This window comes from Hoplias malabaricus, chromosome 7 (genome assembly GCF_029633855.1).
Source record: "Hoplias malabaricus isolate fHopMal1 chromosome 7, fHopMal1.hap1, whole genome shotgun sequence".
NCBI classification, from domain to species: Eukaryota; Metazoa; Chordata; class Actinopteri; order Characiformes; family Erythrinidae; genus Hoplias; species Hoplias malabaricus.
This window is the reverse complement of record NC_089806.1, coordinates 45,639,342-45,663,646: the sequence shown is the minus strand read 5'-3', so window position 1 is coordinate 45,663,646 and position 24,305 is coordinate 45,639,342. Positions and strand designations below refer to the sequence as shown.

Genomic DNA, 24,305 nt, shown 5'->3' with positions numbered 1-24,305 from the left:
GAGTCTGGGGATCGATATGGTATGAATAAATATGGAGATTGAGTGAGAATTGAGCATGTTATGACGAGTTAAAATCAGGAGAAAAATTTAGAAACCGCACTCTGAGCCGCTCTAACTCAAAAACCGTATTTTCTATAATTTTCACATTTACAGGTGCTAGAAAGGACACGTTTCTCTACCATTTAAAATGTAAATGAAGTTTCTAGGTGAAAGTATAAAGAAGTTATGGCGAATTGTTTGGCTGAAAAGTGAAAAAACGGTTTTCGGTCCGAGAATCTACAGTGTATGACATCACCCCACTCTGAGAGCCTCCCATTGAAATGAATGGTGGGATTTTGAAAGAGGGATAGAAAGAGAAGGATGAGTGCAAGAGGTCCGAAAACGGACATGATGGGACCCGGTACGCCCGGGTCCGATCGTCTGAAATCCCGTGTCCGTAGCTTGAAAAATGACAGAGTTAGAGCGCTTTGAAAATTAATTCTGGGGGAAAAACGGTGCAAAAAACGAGTGTAGCGAACGAACGAGTGCGGGTATCGGAAAGCTGTACACAAGCCCACATCGTTGCTATAGGACGCACGATTTCCAGGTGGAACGGAGTCAATAGCTGAAAAAATGCGGGACTAGTTAAGCGGACAAGGAAACGCGGAATAAGAATAAAAAAAACGAATCGGATAACAATATATTGCGCGCTGCTGCTTAAAGCAGCTGGCGCAACATAATAATGAATATTGATTATACATTCATATAATGAAATGGATCACAGCGATACATGAGGGAACAGGGAGATTAATACATGAGGGAACTTCTCTATGATAATTATCTTAAATTCTAGAAAGGCTATTGTTCATCCCAGCAAAGCATTCAGCACCAACCTCCTGAGCAATGAAAGAAATGAAACCATGTGACCTTACGTATCCTGGGAGATACTGGAGACTGGAGATAGCTGGGATCATGTTGCTGATGTGCTGTGTTTTCCAGCGCGGGCTTTCCGTCATGGGCCATGTAGCGTTGCAGTGGCGGGCGTTCCTTTTCTCCCCTTTTTCAGACGCGGCGACTCCTGCGTCCATTGCTGATCTGCCGCCTTGTGGGAGCCACGTCCCTGCCGGACTCTCCTGGGCAGGTTTCTCCTCATCTCAGAAGGTCATTCTAAGAGTGCGTGTGGCCGTCTTCTTCGTTTCCTTTTGAGGGTCAGAGGTCTAAGTTTCCTTCATGCTCTGGGTGTGGCGTTGAATTTTTGCTAGAGTTAAACTATAGCTTTTCTTAGTCTATAGTTTTCTACAAGAGATAAAATTAAAATAGAACTTCTGTCTGGACCACGCTTGAGGGGCCCAAGACTGTTTAAGAAAGCCATGAGTCTGACGCCTTCAGAGTCATTTCAAAACCAGAGTCATTTTCCTCTTTAGCCTTGAAAAAGGCTAAAAGAGAAAAAGTGTGAAGTGAAGCAAAGGTGTGGGGAAAGAAGAAGCCCAAAGTGTCTGAAGCCTTGAAGTTCTGGAAAGAAGTCTGAAAAAGTCTCTTTCATTTGGCGCCACTAGATTTTTAATCAGAATTTAGAAAGCCCGCCTTTAATCTCTGATTGGATAAGATTGGAGCCTCTTTTGCTCCTGATTGGCTTCCCGTACCTTGGTAGTGACGTCACATAAAACTTTTGACCCTTGACAAAGGCTTGAAGAATTTTCAATGAATGTCCCAGGATTCTGAATCATACTTTGCAATATAAAAGATTCTATGTTAACACAAAGTAATATCATTAAGACAACCGTGTTTTACATAATTATTAACCAACTACACATATGGTATGTGGCTCCCTTGGTTCTACATAAATTCCTATAAAATGAAAATGACTTTAATCATATGTAAATTAATCCCACCTATTTTGATTGTCTAAATGGAATTAATTTAGATTTCATTTGTGCACATATGTAGCTTCAAATTGTTTTAAACCAATGGGAATTAAGGTTTAATTCTAGTTAATGATGAATAGTTTGTTCATCATTAAGTTTATCAGTAGATGTTCTTCATTAAGCTGTTTTATACAGAGCATAAACTGATCCTCATCAGGTCTTCCAAAAGATTCTTCTCTTGACCCTGTGTCGTAAACTTTCCTTAAAAGGGCCTATAGTGTCGGTTTTATGACTCTCTGACACAGACCTTCAGGCACCAATTTGGGGCCAGTTCTTTCTGAAAAGCTTATCTCAAATTCCAATCTTGGCTTGGTGTGGCTTGGGGATGTCTCTGAAAACCAGCTAAAGTTTGGGTATTTAAAATCACATCACAGAAAGTCAAAATTTCTTATTAGAAATTCATACACATTCATCATATCACACTATACAATGTTCGCTATTGTAATCATAAACACTTTTTATATAAATCAGTGTTTCTGAATGGTAGCTCTTTTGGTAGCTCTCCAGGCGGTTTTAGCTGGAAACCGCTCTATGTGTTTTACGAAATCCTAATGTCAATAAACGAGTAAAACAACAAAGTGGCTTGTTGACATGGAATGCTTCCTCTCTCTCTCAGCAGAGAAACAGCTGCGAGAGACCTCCAAACATTGGAAATTATGAAACTAAATGAGGATATTGCTTTATTTCTGCTCCATAGGTGGGTACAATTTACTTATTATTGCTGTTTCACATTATTTAGCTAGTGACCCACTCTAAATGCAGAGCGCTAACTGAATGAATGTAAACACAAAGCGAAAATGCTACAATCGAGATTCTGTGGTAATTGAAACAGTGAATAATATCTTACAGACAAATTAAAGTTAGCCACGTATAAACAGGGGTTGATTTTCTCATCAAACACACTGTGCCACCTTCTGAACCTAAACAATCCAGAGACATCTGCAGTTCCCCAGAATCGTAGTCGTTGACTTAAATTGGTGTTGGAGATCTTGTTTTAATATAATTATACTACATTTCTAGAACATTATAAAGATTAATAAATAATCAAATGTGTTTATGACAGCATGGGGATTTATGTTCCATCCAATGTGACTACGTGAAATGAGGCATTGGTTTAGAAAAGTTTTAACTTAAAAAAAAAAAACTTAAAAATAAGCTAAGGCTATTTTGTATACATTTAAATTGTATAATGGTTTTTAATTAATTTATATAAAACAGATTACTGCTTTCATACTGATATTTTTGTGTTTTAAATGAACTGGAATATGGGTTAGGGTTAGGAAAAAAAAAACATTGTCTGGCACAGCTTTGTTAGTTTATAAATGTAGGGTAATACCTAAATTTATCCAATCTTCCAGAGCAAATAGACAGTGTACCACATTAAATCTGCTGAAACTGCAGTACTGCAATTAAACATCAAAGAACATTCATCAGTGCAGAATCTGTGTTAAATATTTGAAACGTTAATATTAGTTTAACACATCTTCTAAACCATGGGTAAAACAAAGCATAAATCACTGGATTAATGGCAGAATTGAGAAGAAGCAGGATCAAAACTGACTGAAATGATTCAAAATCTAGTTTAATAACATTTCCTAATAATGTGTAAATAAAATATGGTAGTAAACAAGCCAAAAATACACAAACTAAAATTCCAAGCACTTTTGCTGCTTTTCGCTCAGATTTCATAGAATCTGATGTATTCTTTGAAGTCCTAGTTTGAGCATTAAGATCTCTGATGGCATGGGCATGTTTTTTGGCAATAATAAATACCAGAGTATATAATATGATAATTAGTGCAAATGGGAAAACAAACGTAAAGAGGAGATCAACCAAAGACCAGTTTTCATCTAACAATAGAAAGCAGTCTCCAGGACATGTTATTAAATTTAAGAAGGGAAAGTTGAAGTACAGGAGTGCTATTACGTATAGCAACAATACAAACCAGTCACATAAAACTATAATACACACAGTACTCACAGAGACTGCTTTAGTGTAAAGAAAAGGGTTAGAAAGAGCAAAATACCGATCAGCAGCAATTAGAGCAATGCTATATATGGATGTGCTAGTCAGAAAATAAGCAGATGAGAGAAAACATATACAGTAAATTCTCCTAAAAATCCAACAAGATTCAATCATCCAGATTAAAGCAAATGGCATTACACAAATCCCTACCATAAAATCAGACAAAGCCAGAGAGAAGATCAGCATGTTAGTCGGTGTGTGGATCTGCTTGAAGTGACCAACAGAAACAATAATAAGGAAATTTCCACACACTGTTAACAGAACTAGAGCAGCTGCCGACATATAAAGTAAAACATATTCTACAGTCGTTACAGATCTCTCTGGACAGATGTAAGGGAAACATTCGTCAGTTTGGTTTAGCCCTGAAAAATTCATAGTTCCACAGAATTTAAAGTTTAATAAATGCAGAGAATCAGGTCTTTTCTAGCAGTTGTAAAATGACTTTGTCCAGCTTCATGATTAACCGAAATTTGAGTTTAAGAGATTGTCTGCTCAGATTTATATGCTTTATAAAATTTGTTTACACCCACTGATGACAGGTATGGTCTGATCTGTAATGTCCTGATATGGCAACAAACCAAACTGCTCATCTCCCTAAACACCTTTTTTGTATGGATGGATGTTTATTTCATATAGAGCATGACCTTGAACAGTTAAAATATGCTATTCCTATTTAGTTTAAGATACATATGGTAGAAAGTCCAACAGGAATGTAATTAATGTTTGTCTGTTGATGTAATCAGTTCATGGTCCGCTGCTTTGAGGCAGTATTCAGCTGCCTTCAGCTGATCACAAAATTATCACAAATTTACATACTTTTTTGTGTCAGCACATGACTACTGTAAAATTAAAGCCTTCTTACAAACATTTTCTAACTAGTATGATCTTAGCTGCCTAAATGTAGAGAGTGTGTAACTGAAGTTTTAATAAAAACTGGTTGTTGAAATTGAGTTAAACCTTTTATGTAAGAAGTAGCAGTTCCAAGTTATGAGAAACACTTTAATAGGGATAATTCATTTACTTGTTTTGTTTTTAAAAACATTTCTGTAAACGTTTTTTTAATCCATCTTCCATGTTAGTCCGACAGGATTTAAGAAAATGGCATGGAATATTTGAAGGCGTTTATCTTAATAAAAAGTTAACATACACATATAATCATATTAATATATAAATGACATTTTTATAAATATCACAAAATATAACAAAGTTTAACTTTATTATTACTCTCATCAGTTCAGTATTTCAAAACGTCTGAGTGTCATTGATCTACCAGTGTCCCAAAAGATGCTGGATTTTCAAAAGTAGCAGGCTGCATTTATTTTACTGTGATTCCGGTGTAAGCTTAATATAATATTTGAACTATGGCTTTTAGCCTTAGTTAAAACTTAACTTAGCCAACGTGCTGGAAATTAGTGTTCTTTGTAATATCAAATACCATGATAATCCACAGAGACGTCAAAAATTAATGTACAACACAACATGTGGTGTCGCTGTCACAGATCCAGGGTCCTGGGAATGTGGGTTTGAGCACAAAGCTTTTATATTAATGTTTTTTCAACACGTCAATACAGGCAATTCATTTAGTCATTAATTAAAATATATTTTCTGAATGTCCATGCTAATATAACTGTGAGCATATAAATTTTTTACCTCGCGGAATTGGAAAAAGTGTTTCTTTTAACGAAGGGTTTTATGGCATTAATTCTAAAGGGTTAAGCATATTTTTGAATCATTTGGAGCACCCTTTATGCAGCTCTCATGGAGACACTCTTCAGCAATATAAAGATGTAGTCACTCAGATTTACACTGCTTTCACTCTGATTTTACTGATTATGCACTAGTTTAGCTTGCTTTTGAACCACAAATTTTACTTTAATAAAAAAGACACATTTTAAACGGCTGTGAGAATTATTTAGTTTCGATTGGTGTATAAATCATAACAATCATATAATTCCTACACCTTTGTTTTCAGTGTCCACCTGAGTGTCTGGTATCCCATATTTTACACATTACACTACTGTAGATTCCAGTAAGAATAGTTACAGATGCCAGTGTGGTCAGTGTATTTTAATTAACTATAAAACATTTATTAATGAAGAACTAGTGTTGAATATCTGAAATGTTACAGTCACTTTAACACACCTCCTAAACCATGGGTGAAACAAAGCATAAATGACTGGATTAATGGTGGAGTTCAGATAGGCCAGCATTGCTAAAATCTGAAATGTCCCCATTTCAAACGGTATAACGCTACCTAATACAGCATAAACGGAACAAGGAAACATACACGCCAAGAACACAAACACTAAAATACCAAGTGCTCTTGCTGCTTTTCTCTCTGATTTCATAGAGTCAGTTGTGTGTCTTGACGTCTGAGTCTTGGTCTTAATGTTAAGATCTCTGATAGCACTGGCATGTTTTCTTGCAATAGCAAAAACAAGAAAATACAATATACTTATAACGGTAAATAAAAAAACAAATTTCAACAGGACCTCAAATAAATACCAGACTTTATCTATGACCAAATAGCAGGTTCCAGGACACAGGACTAGATTGGTGTAGTATCCATTAAAGTACAGAAGTGCTGAGTTGTATAACAGCAACAACACCCAGTTAGATACAACAACCAAACACATTGTGTTCACAGAGACTGATTTAGTGTAGAGAAATGGATTGGAGAGAGCAACATATCGATCGACTGCTATCAGTGCAACATTAAATATTGATGTGGTTGTGAGAAAATAAGAGATGTATATGAAACAAAAACAGGAAATTACATTAAAAATCCAGCAGGATTCAATCATCCATATTATTGCTATTGGAATCACCAGAAGTCCGACCAGAAAGTCAGACACAGCCAGAGAGAGGATGAGCATGTTAGTCGGAGTGTGGAGCTGCTTGAAGTGACAGACAGAGATGATGATGAGCAGGTTTCCACACACTGTTAACAGAACTACAGCAGCTCCAGATACATACAACAACACATACACTGCAGTAGATACAGATCTCTCTGGACAGTGAAAGAGTAGACAGGGATCTGTTTTGTTAATCCCAGTAAAATTCATGGATCCAGCAGTTAGTGTTGTCAGAGAAATAATTTAGATCTTGGAACCTGCTGAGGGGTGGAAGTAGGTCATTTGCATGAACAGAAGGGTTACTGGATGTACAGGCAGCAGCTCTGATATTTTTATGCTGGAGTAGTTTCTCATGAATATGTGTTGGAATCAGACATATGCATATTCAGTAAATGGGGGGAGCTTTTGGAAGAACATTGCTGCAATATCCATTAATGCAAGAAAACATTAGATTGTCATATTAAAATTATGATTCCATTGTAAATTAAATGAAGGACTGGCGCCCCCTCCAGGGTGTATTCCTGCCTTGCGCCCAATGATTCTAGGTAGGCTGTGGACCCACCGCGACCCTGAATTGGATAAGCGGTTATAGATAATGAATGAATGAATGAATGTAAATTAAATTACCAATTTATACGACGGCATTTAGTGCAGACGTAACACAGCCAACATGCTTTTTCTCTACATATATACCTCAGAGTTTAGTCTTCTGTCATTCATTAGACCTGGTGTATAAATGCAATCATATTCAAATGTTAAGATGACTGTGCATAGCGTCATGCCAAACAGACATTTGTGTCTAGCAGTTGTTGATATTATTATGCTTTAGAGATGGTTACATCCATATTTAACAGGTATGGTCTGATCTGTGACAAATTGATGTGTCAAAATCTCCCATGTTTAAAAGCTTTCTACTTGTGAATGTTTTTACAACACTTCAACTCTTGCAATTAATTTAATCATTACTTTTTAAATGTTTTGTGAATATTGTTGTGAAAAATCAATACTTATATAATTGTGAGCATTTGTTTTCTTTTACCCCAGAGAATGGGATACTTGTTTCTTTTAATCAAAGGTTTTGTAATACTAATATGATTCCAAAATTCTAACCATGTTTTTTAATATGTTGTGTAACTCTTCATGGAGATCTCACAGTGTTGCTCTTCAGCAAACACATTGTTCCAAAAAATTAAAGGTATACTTAAACACACAATGGAACTTGATAATTAAAATATTCAAGTTGAAAATATTTACTGATACAAATAGTATAAGTTGTTCAGGACAAAATGATGTAACAACAGTCTATAGAACAAAATCATCCACCCACTGAGGGCTGTATTGAAAATCACACTGAAATTCTTTGTAAAATATTGAAATCCTTGTTTGATCCAATCTGCATGCATTTTTATCATGGGAACTTATATTGTGACTCAGTAGTTGGTTTGGCCCCCACTTGCATGTATGCACTCCCGACAAAGATTGGGTCTTAAACTGATGAGATAGCAGACTGAGTCCTGGGGATCTCCTCCCAGAAATGGATCAGGGCATCAGTGAGCTCCAGAACTGTCTGTGGTGATACTTAATGATGTCAAATTCACTGAGATATAATGTCCCGGAGGTTCCAGTGTTTTTTTCAACCTCTGCCTTTAAAAATGACATTTTAAATCTCTCACAATAAAACCAAAAATAGTTTCATATTTGATAATATGATATAAATAGATTTCTCGTGTACAAGAGGATTTGTTACAGGGAAAGTAATTAATTATTCTTTATTTACTGAAACGTCATTTGCCCATACATTAATGGAGAACAGAGCAGAGAATGCTGTGTGTATTTTGGAGTAAAATGTAGTTTGGAATAGTGGATATATGCACTCAGGTAACATCATAAATATTCTAATGCTTTGCCTTCATTATCAGCCTGAGACACTATTAGCTCTTAAAATACAAAATCTAATTTTAGATAACTGACACTACAGTAGATTAAAATAGGCATGTTTACAATAAAGGACATTTAAAATGGTCAATGTGGTCAGTGTCTGAACAGGATCAATTATAAAACATTTATTAATGAAGAACTAGTGTTGAATATCTGAAGTGTTAAAGTCAGTTTAACACACCTCCTAAACCATGGGTAAAACAAAGCATAAATTACTGGATTAATGGTAGAATTCAGATAAACCAGCATCAAGAATATTTGAAATGTCCCAATTTCAAACTGTATAACACTACTTAATGCATTATAAACAGAACATGGAAGCAAACAAGACAAGAACACAAACACTAAAATACCAAGTACTCTTGCTGCTTTTCTCTCTGATTTCATAGAGTCAGTTGTGTGTCTTGACGTTCGAGTCTTGGTCTTAATGTTAAGATCTCTGATAGCACTGGCATGTTTTCTTGCAATAGCAAAAACTAGAATATACAATACAGTTATAACAGTAAATAAAAAAACTAATTTTAACAGGACCTCAAATAAATACCAGAATTTATCTAAAACCAAAAAGCAGGTTCCAGGACACAGGACTAGATTTGTGTAGTGTCCATTGAAGTACTGCATTGCTATGTGATATAACAGCAACAACACCCAGTTAGATACAACAACCAAACACATTGTGTTCACAGAGACTGATTTAGTGTAGAGAAATGGGTTAGAGAGAGCAACATATCGATCGACTGCTATCAGTGCAACGTTAAATATAGATGTGGCTGTGAGAAAATAGGAGATATATATGTAACACAAACAGGAAACTGCATTAAATATCCAACAAGATTCAATCATCCATATTATTGTTATCGGAATCACCAGAAGTCCCACCAGAAAGTCAGACACAGCAAGAGAGAGGATGAGCATGTTAGTCGGAGTGTGGAGCTGCTTGAAGTGACAGACAGAGATGATGATGAGCAGGTTTCCACACACTGTTAACAGAACTACAGCAGCTGCAGATACATACAACAACACATACACTGCAGTAGATACAGATCTCTCTGGACAGTGAAAGAGTAGACAGGGATCCGTTTGATTAATCCCAGTAAAATTCATGGATCCAGCAGTTAGTGTTGTCAGAGAAATAATTTAGATCTTGGAACCTGCTGAGGGGTGGAAGTAGGTCATTTGCATGAACAGAAGGGTTACTGGATGTACAGGCAGCAGCTCTGATATTTTTATGCTGGAGTAGTTTCTCATGAATATGTGTTGGAATCAGACATATGCATATTCAGTAAATGGGGGGAGCTTTTGGAAGAACATTTCTGCAATATGCATTAATGCAAGAAAACATTAGATTGTCATATTAAAATTATGATTCCATTGTAAATTAAATGACCAATTTATATGACGGCATTTAGTGCAGAGTTAACATAGCCAACATGCTTATTCCACTCACTGAGGGCTGTATTGAAAATCACACTGAAATTCCACGTAAAATATTGAAATCCTTGTTTGATCCAATCTGCATGCATTTTTATCATGGGAACTTATATTGTGACTCAGTAGTTGGTTTGGCCCCCACTTGCATGTATGCACTCCCGACAAAGATTGGGTCTTATACTGATGAGATAGCAGATGGAGTCCTGGGGATCTCCTCCCAGAAATGGATCAGGGCATCAGTGAGCTCCAGAACTGTCTGTGGTGATACTTAATGATGTCAAATTCACTGAGATATAATGTCCCGGAGGTTCCAGTGTTTTTTTCAACCTCTGCCTTTAAAAAATGAAATTTTAAATCTCTCACAATAAAACCAAAAATAGTTTCATATTTGATAATATGATATAAATAGAGTTCTCGTGTACAAGAGGATTTATTACAGGGAAAGTAATTAATTATTCTATATTTACTGAAAGGTCATCTGCCCATACATTAATGGAGAACAGAGCAGAGAAGGCTGTGTGTATTTTGGAGTAAACTGTAGCTTGGAATAGTGGATATATGCACTCAGGTAACATCATAAATATTCTAATGCTTTGCCTTCATTATCAGCCTGAGACAATATTAGCTCTTAAAATATAAAATCTAATTTTAGATAACTGACACTACAGTAGATTAAAATAGGCATGTTTACAATAAAGGACATTTAAAATGGTCAATGTGGTCAGTGTCTGAACAGGATCAATTATAAAACATTTATTAATGAAGAACTAGTGTTGAATATCTGAAGTGTTAAAGTCAGTTTAACACACCTCCTAAACCATGGGTAAAACAAAGCATAAATTACTGGATTAATGGTAGAATTCAGATAAACCAGCATCAAGAATATTTGAAATGTCCCCATTTCAAACTGTATAACACTACTTAATGCATTATAAACAAAACATGGAAGCAAACAAGACAAGAACACAAACACTAAAATACCAAGTACTCTTGCTGCTTTTCTCTCTGATTTCATAGAGTCAGTTGTGTTTCTTGACGTCTTGGTCTTAATGTTAAGGTCTCTGATAGCACTGGCATGTTTTCTTGCAATAACAAAAACTAGAATATACAATACAGTTATAACAGTAAATAAAAAAACTAATTTTAACAGGACCTCAAATAAATACCAGAATTTATCCAAAACCAAAAAGCAGGTTCCAGGACACAAGACTAGATTTGTGTAGTGTCCATTGAAGTACTGCAGTGCTATGTGATATAACATCAACAACACCCAGTTAGATACAACAACCAAACACATTGTGTTCACAGAGACTGATTTAGTGTAGAGAAACGGGTTAGAGAGAGCAACATATCGATCGACTGCTATCAGTGCAACATTAAATATCGATGTGGCTGTGAGAAAATAGGAGATATATATGTAACACAAACAGGAAACTGCATTTAAAATCCAGCAGGATTCAATCATTGATATTATTGTTATCGGAATCACCAGAAGTCCGACCAGAAAGTCAGACACAGCCAGAGAGAGGATGAGCATGTTAGTCGGAGTGTGGAGCTGCTTGAAGTGACAGACAGAGATGATGATGAGCAGGTTTCCACACACTGTTAACAGAACTACAGCAGCTGCAGATACATACAACAACACATACACTGCAGTAGATACAGATCTCTCTGGACAGTGAAAGAGCTGACAGGGATCAGTTTTGTTAATCTGGGTAATATGCATGTATCCAGCTGTTAAAGTGTACTCCAGCAGTAAAGTACAATTCAGATCCAGGAGTCTGCTGAGGGTGCAATAGGTCATCTGCATGAACAGAAGGGTTAATAGATGAAGATGCAGGAGGTCTAATATTTATATGGTGGCGAAATTGCTCATGAACAAATGTTGGAATCAGATATACATATTCATTAAATAGGTGGAGTATTATAAGGAAGAACATTCAAGAATCCATTAATGCAAGAAGGCACTAGATGGAGTCGTTTTTAATTTTTATCTCTAGTGTAATTTAAATATCGAGTTCCTACTGTTTCTTTGTTTTCACTTTTTCAGCCTGTTAGTCAGTATTAAGCTGCTTCAAATGAAGCAAATTTCCCCTCTCAGTTAACAGAATTACAGCAGCTACTGACATATAAACTAAAATATTCTATAGTAAATACAGATCAATCTAGACCGGTATAAGGGAGTCACTGCTCTGTTTAGTAAAGACCTGACAAATCAACCGTGTTAAGTTAAAAAAAATTCAGTAAATACACTGATTCTAAGTTTGAGTCTCTGAAGAAATTCAACTCGGATCTCCAAAAATTACTTATTTAACTAATAGGATATAGAGCTTGTTTTCAATACTTCCATTTTGATAACTAATAATTCGTTTCTAAATAAGAATTATTATTATTATTATTATCATTATTATCATTATTGCATATGTTATTCATATATGACAACAGAATTAAAAAGGTCAAAAGTACAAAGAAAATAATAAGACACAGCAATACAAAGAATACAAAACAGGAAAAAAAATATAGCTGCAAGCGGCGACCCAAGGGTTCAAGCACGTCTCAGCACAATTACACCTTCGGCAGTTTTGGCGAACTAGGCTTTAATTTTCCATAAGGAAAATTATCAATTTTACTGCAGGGAATAAAGTGTATAAGTAATCCAGTCAAAGTGTACTTCTTTTTTTCTATGGCAAACTTGTAATAATAATAAAGAAAGAATTCAACTGAGGACATTTCTAATGGGTCACTTCACCAACTTAATCAGCAGGTGGATTTGAACCTAGGTCATTGAGTTACAAAGTCAACAACTAACAAGCTGCTCCACTTGTGGCATGAGGCTTTTTGTGCTTTCTTTATGCCATTTGAATTGGGATCAATATGCAATCAAACATGAAACATGGTATTCTGTTTCCAAGGTCAAGCACTAACAGCGTGTGCCACACTATTCCTTAAGCTTTTCTAAACTTGTGATTTATTGATCTAGATTTAGCAATATTACTATGACCATTGAAACACTTTTTTTTCCGGTTTAACACACTTTTGTAATAGCCTCTGTGTACAAGGTTACCAAGGCATTCATGATCACATTTGTTTCGTGATCCAGCACAGGGTTTGAACCCTGACCCTATGGGACAAGAGGGCAGTAGCTTTCATGTTATGCCACGAGTGACTTGTGGATCATTGGGATATCTTGAGTCTATTGAAATGGTGAAGTAACATGGAATTAAGCTCTAGACTTGCATGTATTTAAAAACCTATACTTTTTATCATTATAACAAAATGAAAATATAATTAATATTCAGTTTTTGGTTGACATTGGGGAGAAATGTTTTATATTGGATCACAATTGGAAAATCCATAATAAAGTTATAGAAAAAAATATTTACAACAGTACTGCACTGATTTATTTAGGTTCTCCAGCCAAAAAAAATGCAATAACTATTTATTCTTCACACATTATTCAGTAATGGTTTTGAGAAAATTAAAGTTTGAGATTAAAACTCAGGAATTAGTTTAAAATTGAATATTTTCAAACTTTCATAAACTACACAAAAACTTTCAACTATTGTTATAACAGACATGTATTTGCAAAAATGTCAGGCTTGGTTTGCTGTATAAGTAAAGTTTTATCACCAACTGGTGGCCAATTATTATCATCACATTACATCATTAATTATAGACATTCACCTTTTGAATGCAACCTGCTCTAGATTTTTATGTAACATGAACATATGTGGTATTAGCAGATTCAGAAGAACCTGAACTTGAATATTTATCCCAAAAAAAATTATACTTTCATCTCTGTGTGTTTTCCAGGTCCCTCCCAGTGACTGGTGGGCATGCATACAATAAAGCACAAAAGATATAGCTGTAACTCAGGAACACTTTTCTCAAATATTACAAAATTCATAGGCTTAATCCAAATATTTAATTCACCCGCGATATATAGGTAGAGAATTCATTATAGGCACTCAGCTTAGAAATGCATACACACATATATTTGAATGTAAACTACTTTCTGGATCTTTACCAAACATGGACATATGCATTTTTTAAAAGAATCCTAAGGACCTGAACTTTACTGAAAAATTATCAGTAAAATGTTGGACTTTTATCACTGTGTATATATATATAATGGGAGTTATATGGGAGGATAATGGGAGGAGCATGTTATCATCAAAGCACACAGTTATAGCTGTAACTCAGAAGCGCTTTCCCCAAATATTACAAATATTACATCTTGCAATGACAGCATGTCCAAAAGTCATAGTTTTTTGGATAATTATTTACCTTCAAACTCTGCAGATTGCAACAAAACTAATTATTTGTCTATTGCTTGAAAATCCACGGACTAGTTCAAAGATCTCCGTTTTCAAATAACTGAACACTAAGAAACATACATGTACTTTTTGACAACACATGTAATTGCAATGTTGTGAGACATTCTGGAGTGTATATTATACTTTAAATTCCATCACAATATGTTACATTTTCACTGAGATATTCCATATTTTCATGTAAAAAAATTTAATGGTGCCCCCTATTGGCTATCAACATGAAATTTTGTAGGTACATAGTAAGTGCCTCCATGGACATACCATTCAAAATAACGATTGGCCAATGTTAAGCCTGTCAAACAGCTACTGAAATCTGATTGGCCAACGACAACAGTTTTGTGCGTATTGTGACGTTCATAATTTCCCACTTATTGCATCACGCATAGAAGCAGCATGCAAAACGACAGCTTTATCCGATATTCGGGTGCTGAGAAACAGCTAACTAGCTATTACAGTGCCCCCGATAGGACTTCATGGGCCATCTTTGACATGTTACCCCAGAATCTCAATTGTAATAAAATTTTGAGGTTTCGTTCAATTTGAGTAAAATATGCAAATGATGGGAGAGGTTAATTTGCATATGGTGGCCAACATGTTAACATGTTTCAAAATATTTTGTCCACTGAGATGCACACAAACTAAATGTACCCACCAATTTTGGTTTCTATAGCTGTTACGGTTTCTTCTGCAGATTCATTTATTTCGGAAAAAGAATAATAGGGTTCTACGCACTAGGGTGCTTGAACCCTAAAAATCTCCCAAACTAGAAAAAATAGAAGCCAATGAGCAGCACCAAGCCACTTGGTTAAAATGGGTCCCGATATTGACAGTCATTGTAAATAGTAGCAGTTTCAGCAGGCCAGTAGCTGGAAATGGACCACCAGGTCAACACAGCAGCAGAGTCCTCAGGTTGCAACACCAACATGCTTCCTTGATATGTAGTCCCAGCTGACAGAAACGGCAAATATCTTAAAGATAAGCTAAATGCTAAGACCAAGAAGAGATATTTATCAAAGAATCGTCTAGGTAAGCCTCACAACAACTTTTTTTTTTATCCCTTTCAGCACCATGTTCACCAAATGCTGGAACACTGAAAATGTCCTAATTGGTCATAAGGGCTGCAGTACCAAACCAGTCAATGCAGTGATCTAAATGATGGAGAGGAATAGAGTCAGGTTTAGTGACAGCATTCACTTTTCCACTGTCAGTAATGAATTAGAATGACCCATCAGGTTTATCAACTAGTTAACACAGAGTGTTCCATGAACTAGAGCTAGGCTCTGCGATATCTAATCTCCATGCTAGCAACCACTGGGACACCAGGTTCAAACTCAGCAATACTCACAGCTGAGCAAGATTAAGCCTTCACAGTAGCCACAGGCTTAACCACTAGAGATATGGAAGCTCCTCAAACATGATAGGGCAGGGATCGGCAACCTTTACCACTCAAAGAGCCATTTGGACCCATTTCACACAGTAAACACTGGGAGCAACAAAACCCTTTTGAAATTTTAAATGAAATAACACTGCACATAACAGGGTTTTTTGCCTTTGTGCTATGTATAAACAAACTATACTGTGTTACATTTATGAAATCAATGAACGACTGCAGAGAAAATGAAATAACTTTTCTTCATGCAACAAAACATTTTTAACTCAGGAAAAAAGATGTTGGGTTGACGGTTAAGTAAAATACTCAATGTCTATTTAAGTCTTTGTAGTAATGAAAAAAGAAAAAACATTTTTAACTCCGAAAAAAAGAAGGGTTGACGGTTAAGTAAAATACTCAATGTCTATTTGAGTCCTTGTAGTAATGGGAAAAAAAACGCTGAATTTAAATTATGCATGCCATCATTATTTTACTGGCACCGTGCAGTCAGCTGTCAAAAAGTTCAAGAAACCGCACACTGGCGGGTGTCGCACATTGGAAGTTGTGACGTGTATTAAGAGCGACAAAAATATTTTAGATATTAAAATATTTTAGATGTTCCAAGATCGCCATAATCGTCATAGAATTACATTTTGAAAATGAACGAACCAAAATAAAATAAATTTTAATTAAATATTTTCAAAAGCTGAGCCGCATAAGAGGGATCAAAGAGCCGCGGGTTGCCGACCCCTGTGATAGGGTTTCAGCAAATATACATGACACAAACATTGGGATTTTATGTTTACGATCTGGAATCTTCATTAATCACATGCACCAGCATGAAGATCATCCACATATGGCTCACCAAACTAAGCCTGTAAAGCAGAGTGAGGAAGGAAAAAAGATGTACTTGATCTCCTGGTTTATAAATATTGTTTGGCCTTCTTATCTTAACAGTGTTTCATTTGAGTTGCTTCCAGATTTTCCAAATTTTTTTCCAAATCACATGCTCTGCTAAGCCTGAAAATTAAAAACAAACGAGCAGATTAATAGGACATGATGGGGTAGCTAGCCATTTCTCTTTTAATAATTTCAAAGCTCCTGCCACTGAATGGCCATAAACAAGCTCAGCAGAATTCCCTCATCCTAGTCTTTCTCAAACTCCTTATAGTATGCTTGCAGCACTGACTAGGAGTTTGACGGAACACAATGTTCAAAGAACAACTGCTTCAACACCTGAAAAAATAAACAATATATAAAATTCATCCCTTGGTCAGACAGGACCACCCTTGGCAAAACAAATGTTGTAAAAACTTTAGAAATTACAGTAACAGTCACTATAAGCTAAGGAACAGAATCTGGTAAACAGGTATAAACACACTTCAAAGTAAAATTCTCTTTTCAGGATTTAGAGTGAGGAAGAAATCCAACAAAATCAGTTAGAATGCTCTCAAATTGTTTTTCAAAGGAATAGTATAAAATGGAGCTACAGGGATTTTCTGGTTCGGTTTACGAACAACTTGAAGAATCTCACATGAACAACAATTCTGTCCACTCTCTGACATCAGGTCCAAAAAATAAGTCTCAGCATACAATTTATTGTCTTCCTTTTTCCTAAATAACCAGTAAGACAGTGATCATGTGCTAACTGCAAAATGTCAGGCCAGTAATACACTGGAACTACCACTTAATACACCCTACTCCAACTACCCTGCCTAGACATCTACTAGACAAAACTCCATTACTATCTAAGTAACCACAAGACAGGCCATTAACTGATTTCTCTTAAACAACCTTTTCAAAGAGAAGAGAAAATATCAGGTCTTCTGTTCAAATTAAAAATTGTTCATTACCAATACCTGTAAAAGCCAAATCCCCTATTAATATAAAAGTATCACAAAGTGGGATAACTGAACTCTCAACATCAACTCCCTTTTTCTCAGACATGGATCATGCAACAGCAAACACAGAAAAAACATTAGAATATACCCACACAAAAAAATTGAGATTTCCAAACTCTGAGGAAAGAGATCAGCTGAGGGCTATATTAAATCAAATCAAATTTATTTGTATAGCACTTTTTACAACTGATGTCACAAAGCAGCTTCACAGAATTTTGGTTTTGGACAAAGTTTTGACATGAAATGTAAAAATGCAAAGAATGTAAAAATCCCTAGGTGAGCAAGCCAAGGGCGACAGTGGTAAGGAAAAACTCCCTCAGCTGAGGAAGAAACATTGGGAGGATCCAAGGCTCACAAGTGGTGACCTATCCTCCTGTGGTCAATCTACTGGTAATAATAGTTAGGAGTCCGTGAAAACTTTAGTGTAGGGGCAGCTTCAAGGCACTTGGTGGTGGCTGGAGTGTGGGCAACTGGTCTGAAGCATGGATCAGTGTCCAGTGACAGCTGGGCGGTCGTTTACTCAGAAAAAGGTAAAGGGATGGAATTAGTTTTAATCTGTGTGGTGTTTGTCAAGCAGAAAATGTGAACATTTCCAGAGTGTGGCTAATGACTCCGGCAGATCTGACTATGACAGCTTTAACTAAAAGGAGAGAACCAGAAGGACACATAGACATGGGCATCCCTCCATTCCATCATCAACAAATCTGAGTGATCACGTGAAGCGTTGGGATGACACCAGCGTCTCAGTTTTCTATAATTTCCTGTCCCCATGGACCCCTGGATCTGCTGCCTTTATATATGGGGGAGCATTAATTACCAAAAGCTAAACTAAACAAATTAGTTTTTAGCCTAGATTTGAAGATTGTGTCTGAGTCCTGAACATTTTCTGGAAGATCATTCCAGAGTTGGTGGGTTTTATAAAATAAAGCTCTTCCCTAAGCTGAGGCCTTCTGAATTCTGAGAACTATTAAAAATCCAGTACTCTGTGATCTGAGTAATCATAGAGGCTCATAATAGGAAATAGTATCTTGAAGGTATTCAGGAGCGAGCCCATGTAGAATTTAGTTAAATTTCTGCTGGTGCATCCTGACAGTAGTGCGTTACAATAGTCAAGCCTTGAAATAACAAAGTCATGTACTAATGTTTCTGCGTCCTGCAGGGATAAGGCATTTCTAATCTTGACGATGTTGAGAAAAAAGCTGTCCTTGTGATGCTGCCTATGTGCTGATCAAATGATAAATTCGGATCAATTATAACGCCAAGATTTTTTGCTGCTGAACCGGGTTTAACTGGAAAGTCAGTGAGATTTAATTTGAAGATAAATTGTTTACTTTTATGAATTGATAGCGTTCCATTAAGTAAGATTTGAACCATAATAGGACTATCCCTGTAATTTCAACCATATTTTCTAACCTTTCTAGGAGAATATTGTGGTCTATTGTATCGAAAGCTGCGCTGAGGTCAAGAAGCACCAACACGGATTTATGGCCTTGATCAGAGTCAAGAAGATGATCGTTTGTTATCTTGACTAAAGCTGTCTCTATTTCTAAGATCTTGAATAGAAATGGCAGATTAGAAATAGGCCTGTAATTAGACAGTGTGGTAGCTTCAAGATTTGGTTTCTTAATTATAGGTTTTAATAACTGCTAGTTTAAAAGCTTTGAGTACATGGCCCAGGTAGATTACACTCCACCTCTAGCTATGTCTAGAAATATATTTGCTGTTTGGCCCTGCATTTGTATAGGCAACTGTTTGCGTTGTGAACGTAACTGTTCACTTACTTGCCTATGTACTATGCTTGTAACTGGAGGCGTCCACTAAAAGGCAGACCAGAGGGAGATGTGGGTAATTGTAGCCATTGTGATGCAGTTAATCACATGCACTGCTCCCTACTGTTTACGTGTGTATTGCACCTGGCGTATGCAAACTTGCGAAAAACCACATTGCTTACCAAAGACAAAACCTAACTACTTTCTGAGGCATACCAGCCAGCCACAGGGCAATTTCAACATTCAAACGTCATTGACCATAAAACACAGCCCTGAAACTGATCAAACCAACCAAACAATTTAGTATATAGTATATAGACAATCAGAAATATTTGTGTAGTTAAACCAGTTAAATTGTTACTGCAGCTCTTCTTATTTTTTGGATGAGAAGAGTGCAGTGAACATACATTAGTGGCCTGATTTAACATTGTCCTTAGACTCAGGTCCCTGAGCAAATCTGACAAGCACCTTGTTAATCAGCGAGCAATAGATCTCTGTTAGTGCCATATGAAGTGTGCACTTATGTTTTAAATTGTGAGGCAATTAAATCTTTTGGCGGAAGTGTAACTTGTAAGTTTTTATTCACTGTTTGAATTACAATAGAAACTCACTTGTAACTCAAGTTTTTAGTTTTAGTTTAGTTTTATTCCTTTTCATTGTCTAAAATACTCCAGATACTTTCTCTGCAAGAGAGAGCGAAACCTAGCATACTGGACTGTGACACTGTTTTTTAACCATTTACAGACACTGGGGCTTTGTAAACACATTAGACTAGTTTTGAGCACTTAAACAGTGTGGAGAGCAACAAATGGTGAGGAAACATCATCAGAATGTTATAAAGATTAAAATGGTGTACGTCCCCAATAAGGACCATTGTTGAAGGCTCAGGGTTGTCCATCCATTCCATCCATCCATTATCCGGGTCCGGGTCGCGGGGGAAGCAGTCGGAGCAAAGAAACCCAGACCTCCCTCTCCCCAGCCACCGACTCTAGCTCCTCCGGGGGTATACCGAGGCGTTCCCAGGCCAGTCGAGACATATAGTCTCTCCAGCGTGTTCTTGGTCTGCCCCGGGGCCTCCTCCCCGTTGGACATGCCCGGAACACCTCTCCAGGAAGGCGTCCAGGAGGCATCCGAACCAGATGCCCGAACCATCTCAGCTGACTCCTCTCGACGTGGAGGAGCAGCGGCTCCACTCCGAGTCTCTCCCGGATGTCCGAGCTCCTAACCCTGTCTCTAAGGGAGAGTCCAGACATCCTGCGGAGAAAACTCATTTCAGCCGCTTGTACCCGCGATCTCAGGGTTGTCTTCAATTTAATTAAAAAACACAGATGTGACACGGATAAACAAATAACTACATACATTTAACGTGAATGCTGTACTTGTAAAATATCTAATGAAATGATAATGGTAATATTTTGAAATAGTGAAGTTCAGAGTTTATGCTGCTAATGCCCCTTGAGGAGGTTGCAGTTGATCTGTGAATCTCTGCCTAAATAAATCAATGACATTTTTCAAAACTGTCAGTAAAAACTTTAAGAAAACGGTTTAATTATTGATCTGATACAAATATGTTTCTCTCATGTACTAGGATTTATTACATCTAGGAAATATTAAAGTAGTTAATTCTTCTGTACTGAAAGACAGTTTACCTTATTTTTTATAGAGATCAAAGCAGAGCAGACTTTATTACATTTTGAACTTTAATTGTATTTGGATTGATGTGTACATGCAACCAGATGAGGTAAATACATTCTAACACTTTGCATAAAATATCTACCTGAACCATTTTAGCCCTAGAAAACTAGAAAATCTCATTTTGGACAGAGTACTACGGATTCTAGTAGGCATGTTTACAATATAGGGATAGTTGCAGTTGCCAGTGTGGTCAGTATCATATTTTGAATTATATGAATATTATAAAACATTTATTAATGAAGAACTAGTGTTGAATATCTGAAATGTTAAAAGGTTAAATGTGATAGAAACACTACCTGCAGCGACACAGTGTATATAATCGTATATAACTACATGTAGTTACCTTAAATGCTTAAATAATTAAATCAGTTAGTTGTGAAAATGTATAGGTAATATTTTGAAAACTGAAGTTCAGAGATTATGATGCTAATTCCTCTTGTGATAACTGACAGTTGTTCTGTGGCAGTGTGTTTTGGAACCTCTGCACTGATAAATCTATATTGTTTCAAAAGTGTCCCAGTAAAAACTAAAATAGCCTTATTATTTATCTGATACAAATAAGTTACTCTCGGGCAGAAAAGCATTTGTGATGTCTGGAGGACAATGGAAGTCTTGAATTCTTCTGTATTTATTGATAGATTATTTTTGGATGTTTGGAGATCAAAGCAGAGCAGGCTGCATGCATTCTGGAGTATGATTGAGTTTGGATTAATGAGTACTTGCAATCAGATAAGATCATAAAAATTATAGCACTTTGCTTTTAGTATCCACCCAAGGCACTTTTAGTCCTTTTAAACTGCAAAATTTAATTTTAGAAACATGATATTACTGTGTATTCCAGTAGGCGTCTTTACAATATAGGAATAGTTACAGGTGCCAGTGTGGCTTGTGTTTTTTTATGAATTATAAAACATTTATTAATGAAGAACTGGTGTTGAATATCTGAAGTGTTAAAGTCAGTTTAACACACCTCCTAAACCATGGGTAAAACAAAGCATAAATTACTGGATTAATGGTAGAATTCAGATAAACCAGCATGGCTAAAATTTGAAATGTCCCCATTTGAAACTGTATAACACTACCTAATACAGCATAAACAGAACATGGAAACATACACGCCAAGAACACAAACACTAAAATACCAAGTACTCTTGCTGCTTTTCTCTCTGATTTCATAGAGTCAGTTGTGTGTCTTGACGTCCGAGTCTTGGTCTTAATGTTAAGATCTCTGATAGCACTGGCATGTTTTCTTGCAATAACAAAAACTAGAATATACAATACAGTTATAACAGTAAATAAAACAACAAATTTTAAAAGGACCTCAAATAAATACCAGATATTATCTAACACCAAAAAGCAGTTTCCAGGACACAGGACTAGATTGGTGTAGCGTCCATTGAAATACAGCAGTGCTATGTGATATAATAGCAACAACACCCAGTTAGATACAACAACCAAACACATTGTGTTCACAGAGACTGATTTAGTGTAGAGAAATGGGTTAGAGAGAGCAACATATCGATCGACTGCTATCAGTGCAACATTAAATATCGATGTGGCTGCGAGAAAATATGAGATATATATGTAACACAAACAGGAAATTACATAAAAAATCCAGCAGGATTCTATCATAAATATTATTGCTATTGGAATCACCAGAAGTCCGACCAGAAAGTCAGACACAGCCAGAGAGAGGATAAGCATGTTAGTCGGAGTGTGGAGCTGCTTGAAGTGACAGACAGAGATGATGATGAGCAGGTTTCCACACACTGTTAACAGAACTACAGCAGCTGCAGATACATACAACAACACATACACTGCAGTAGATACAGATCTCTCTGGACAGTGAAAGAGCAGACAGTGATCAGTTTTGTTAATCTGGGTAATATTCATGGATCAGCAGGTATTTAACGTGTTATCAGACAAAAAAATAATATCCTGGAGTCTGCTGGTCAGTAGGTCATATGCATGAACTGACGAGTTTGTAGATGAACAGGCATCAGGGCTAATATTTATATGATGGAGAATTTGCTCATGAAATTATGATGGAGGCAGATATATACATATTCATTAAATAGGTGGAGCATAAGGAAGAGCATTTTTCAGTATCCATTAATGCAAAAAAGCTTTAAGACTGACTTAAAAATGTGTTTCCAGTGTAAATTCTATATCAAATTTAATTTATGGCTTTGGCCTTAGTCCAGGTTTACCCTAGTCAAGTTTTTCCAAATTTGTGTTCACTTTTTCACCAAATTATTTAGCTTCTTAAAGTGGCCAACAGAATTAATAACAAGCTAATTTCCACACACCTTTAAAAGGGTTATTTCAACTACCTGTATGAACATGAATATTCTATATTCTATATTCTATACTAGTTGCGAAACTCTCTGGACAGGTGTAAGGAAGAAAGATCAGTCTTCATTTTGGTTAGACCCTGAAAATGTCATTGATGTTTTACAAATTCTGTAAATACACACATTCAAATATTGACGCTAAGATGATAGTGTGTAGTTCTTAAAAAAATCGGCTCCCATCTCAAAAAACTTTCTATTCAACAAACATGATATGGATGTTGTTTTCAGCACTTTACTGGCAATAAATAAATGTAATTAAATAAAATGGTCATAAAATTAAAATATCCTGAAAAAGTTGGTTTATTTCAGTAATTCCATTCAAAAAGTGAAACTTGTATATAGTGCTCATTCATTACACACAGACTGATATATTTCAAGTCTTTATTTCTTTTAATTTGATGATTATAACTGACAACTACTGAAAACCCAAAATCTCAGAAAATTAGAATATTTCTTAAGACCAATACAAAAAAAGGATTTTTAGAAACGCTGGCCAAGTGAAAAGTATGAGCATGTACGGCACTTAGTACTTAGTTGGGGCTCCTTTTGCCTGAATTAGTGCAGCAATGCGGCGTGGCATGGAGCCGATCAGTCTGTGGCACTTGTAGCGAATTGCTAGAAAAGAGTAGTGACTTAGCTAGATTCCAATATTTAAATACCAGCGCTAAATACCAAAGGTAAGTATCTGGGATTAATTAACAAGAAATATAAAATAATATTGTGGGCCAAT

The 24,305-nt window shown here is 36.2% G+C and overlaps 5 protein-coding genes and 1 long non-coding RNA gene across 13 annotated transcripts in view; 1 reads left to right on the top strand and 5 right to left on the bottom strand.

The window, feature by feature from the left end:
* The window catches only part of LOC136702112 (uncharacterized), a 269,541-nt gene that overhangs the window by 193,938 nt on the left and 51,298 nt on the right, over window positions 1–24,305 (top strand). The gene's annotated exons all lie outside the window — the stretch shown is intronic.
* LOC136702493 (trace amine-associated receptor 13c-like) lies at window positions 3,321–4,304 on the bottom strand. Its single transcript, XM_066677583.1, has one exon. It carries the CDS (start codon window positions 4,302–4,304, stop codon window positions 3,321–3,323), a length of 984 nt encoding a protein of 327 aa, XP_066533680.1.
* Window positions 6,005–6,994, bottom strand: LOC136701490 (trace amine-associated receptor 6-like). Its single transcript, XM_066676049.1, has one exon. It carries the CDS (start codon window positions 6,992–6,994, stop codon window positions 6,005–6,007), a length of 990 nt encoding a protein of 329 aa, XP_066532146.1.
* On the bottom strand, window positions 8,837–9,826 carry LOC136701472 (trace amine-associated receptor 13c-like). The gene has a single exon (XM_066676032.1). The coding sequence runs from the start codon at window positions 9,824–9,826 to the stop codon at window positions 8,837–8,839; it is 990 nt and encodes a 329-aa protein (XP_066532129.1).
* On the bottom strand, window positions 10,896–11,879 carry LOC136701498 (trace amine-associated receptor 13c-like). The gene has a single exon (XM_066676055.1). It carries the CDS (start codon window positions 11,877–11,879, stop codon window positions 10,896–10,898), a length of 984 nt encoding a protein of 327 aa, XP_066532152.1.
* Window positions 21,925–23,221, bottom strand: LOC136701459 (trace amine-associated receptor 13c-like). The gene has a single exon (XM_066676009.1). It carries the CDS (start codon window positions 23,112–23,114, stop codon window positions 22,125–22,127), a length of 990 nt encoding a protein of 329 aa, XP_066532106.1. The 5' UTR covers window positions 23,115–23,221; the 3' UTR covers window positions 21,925–22,124.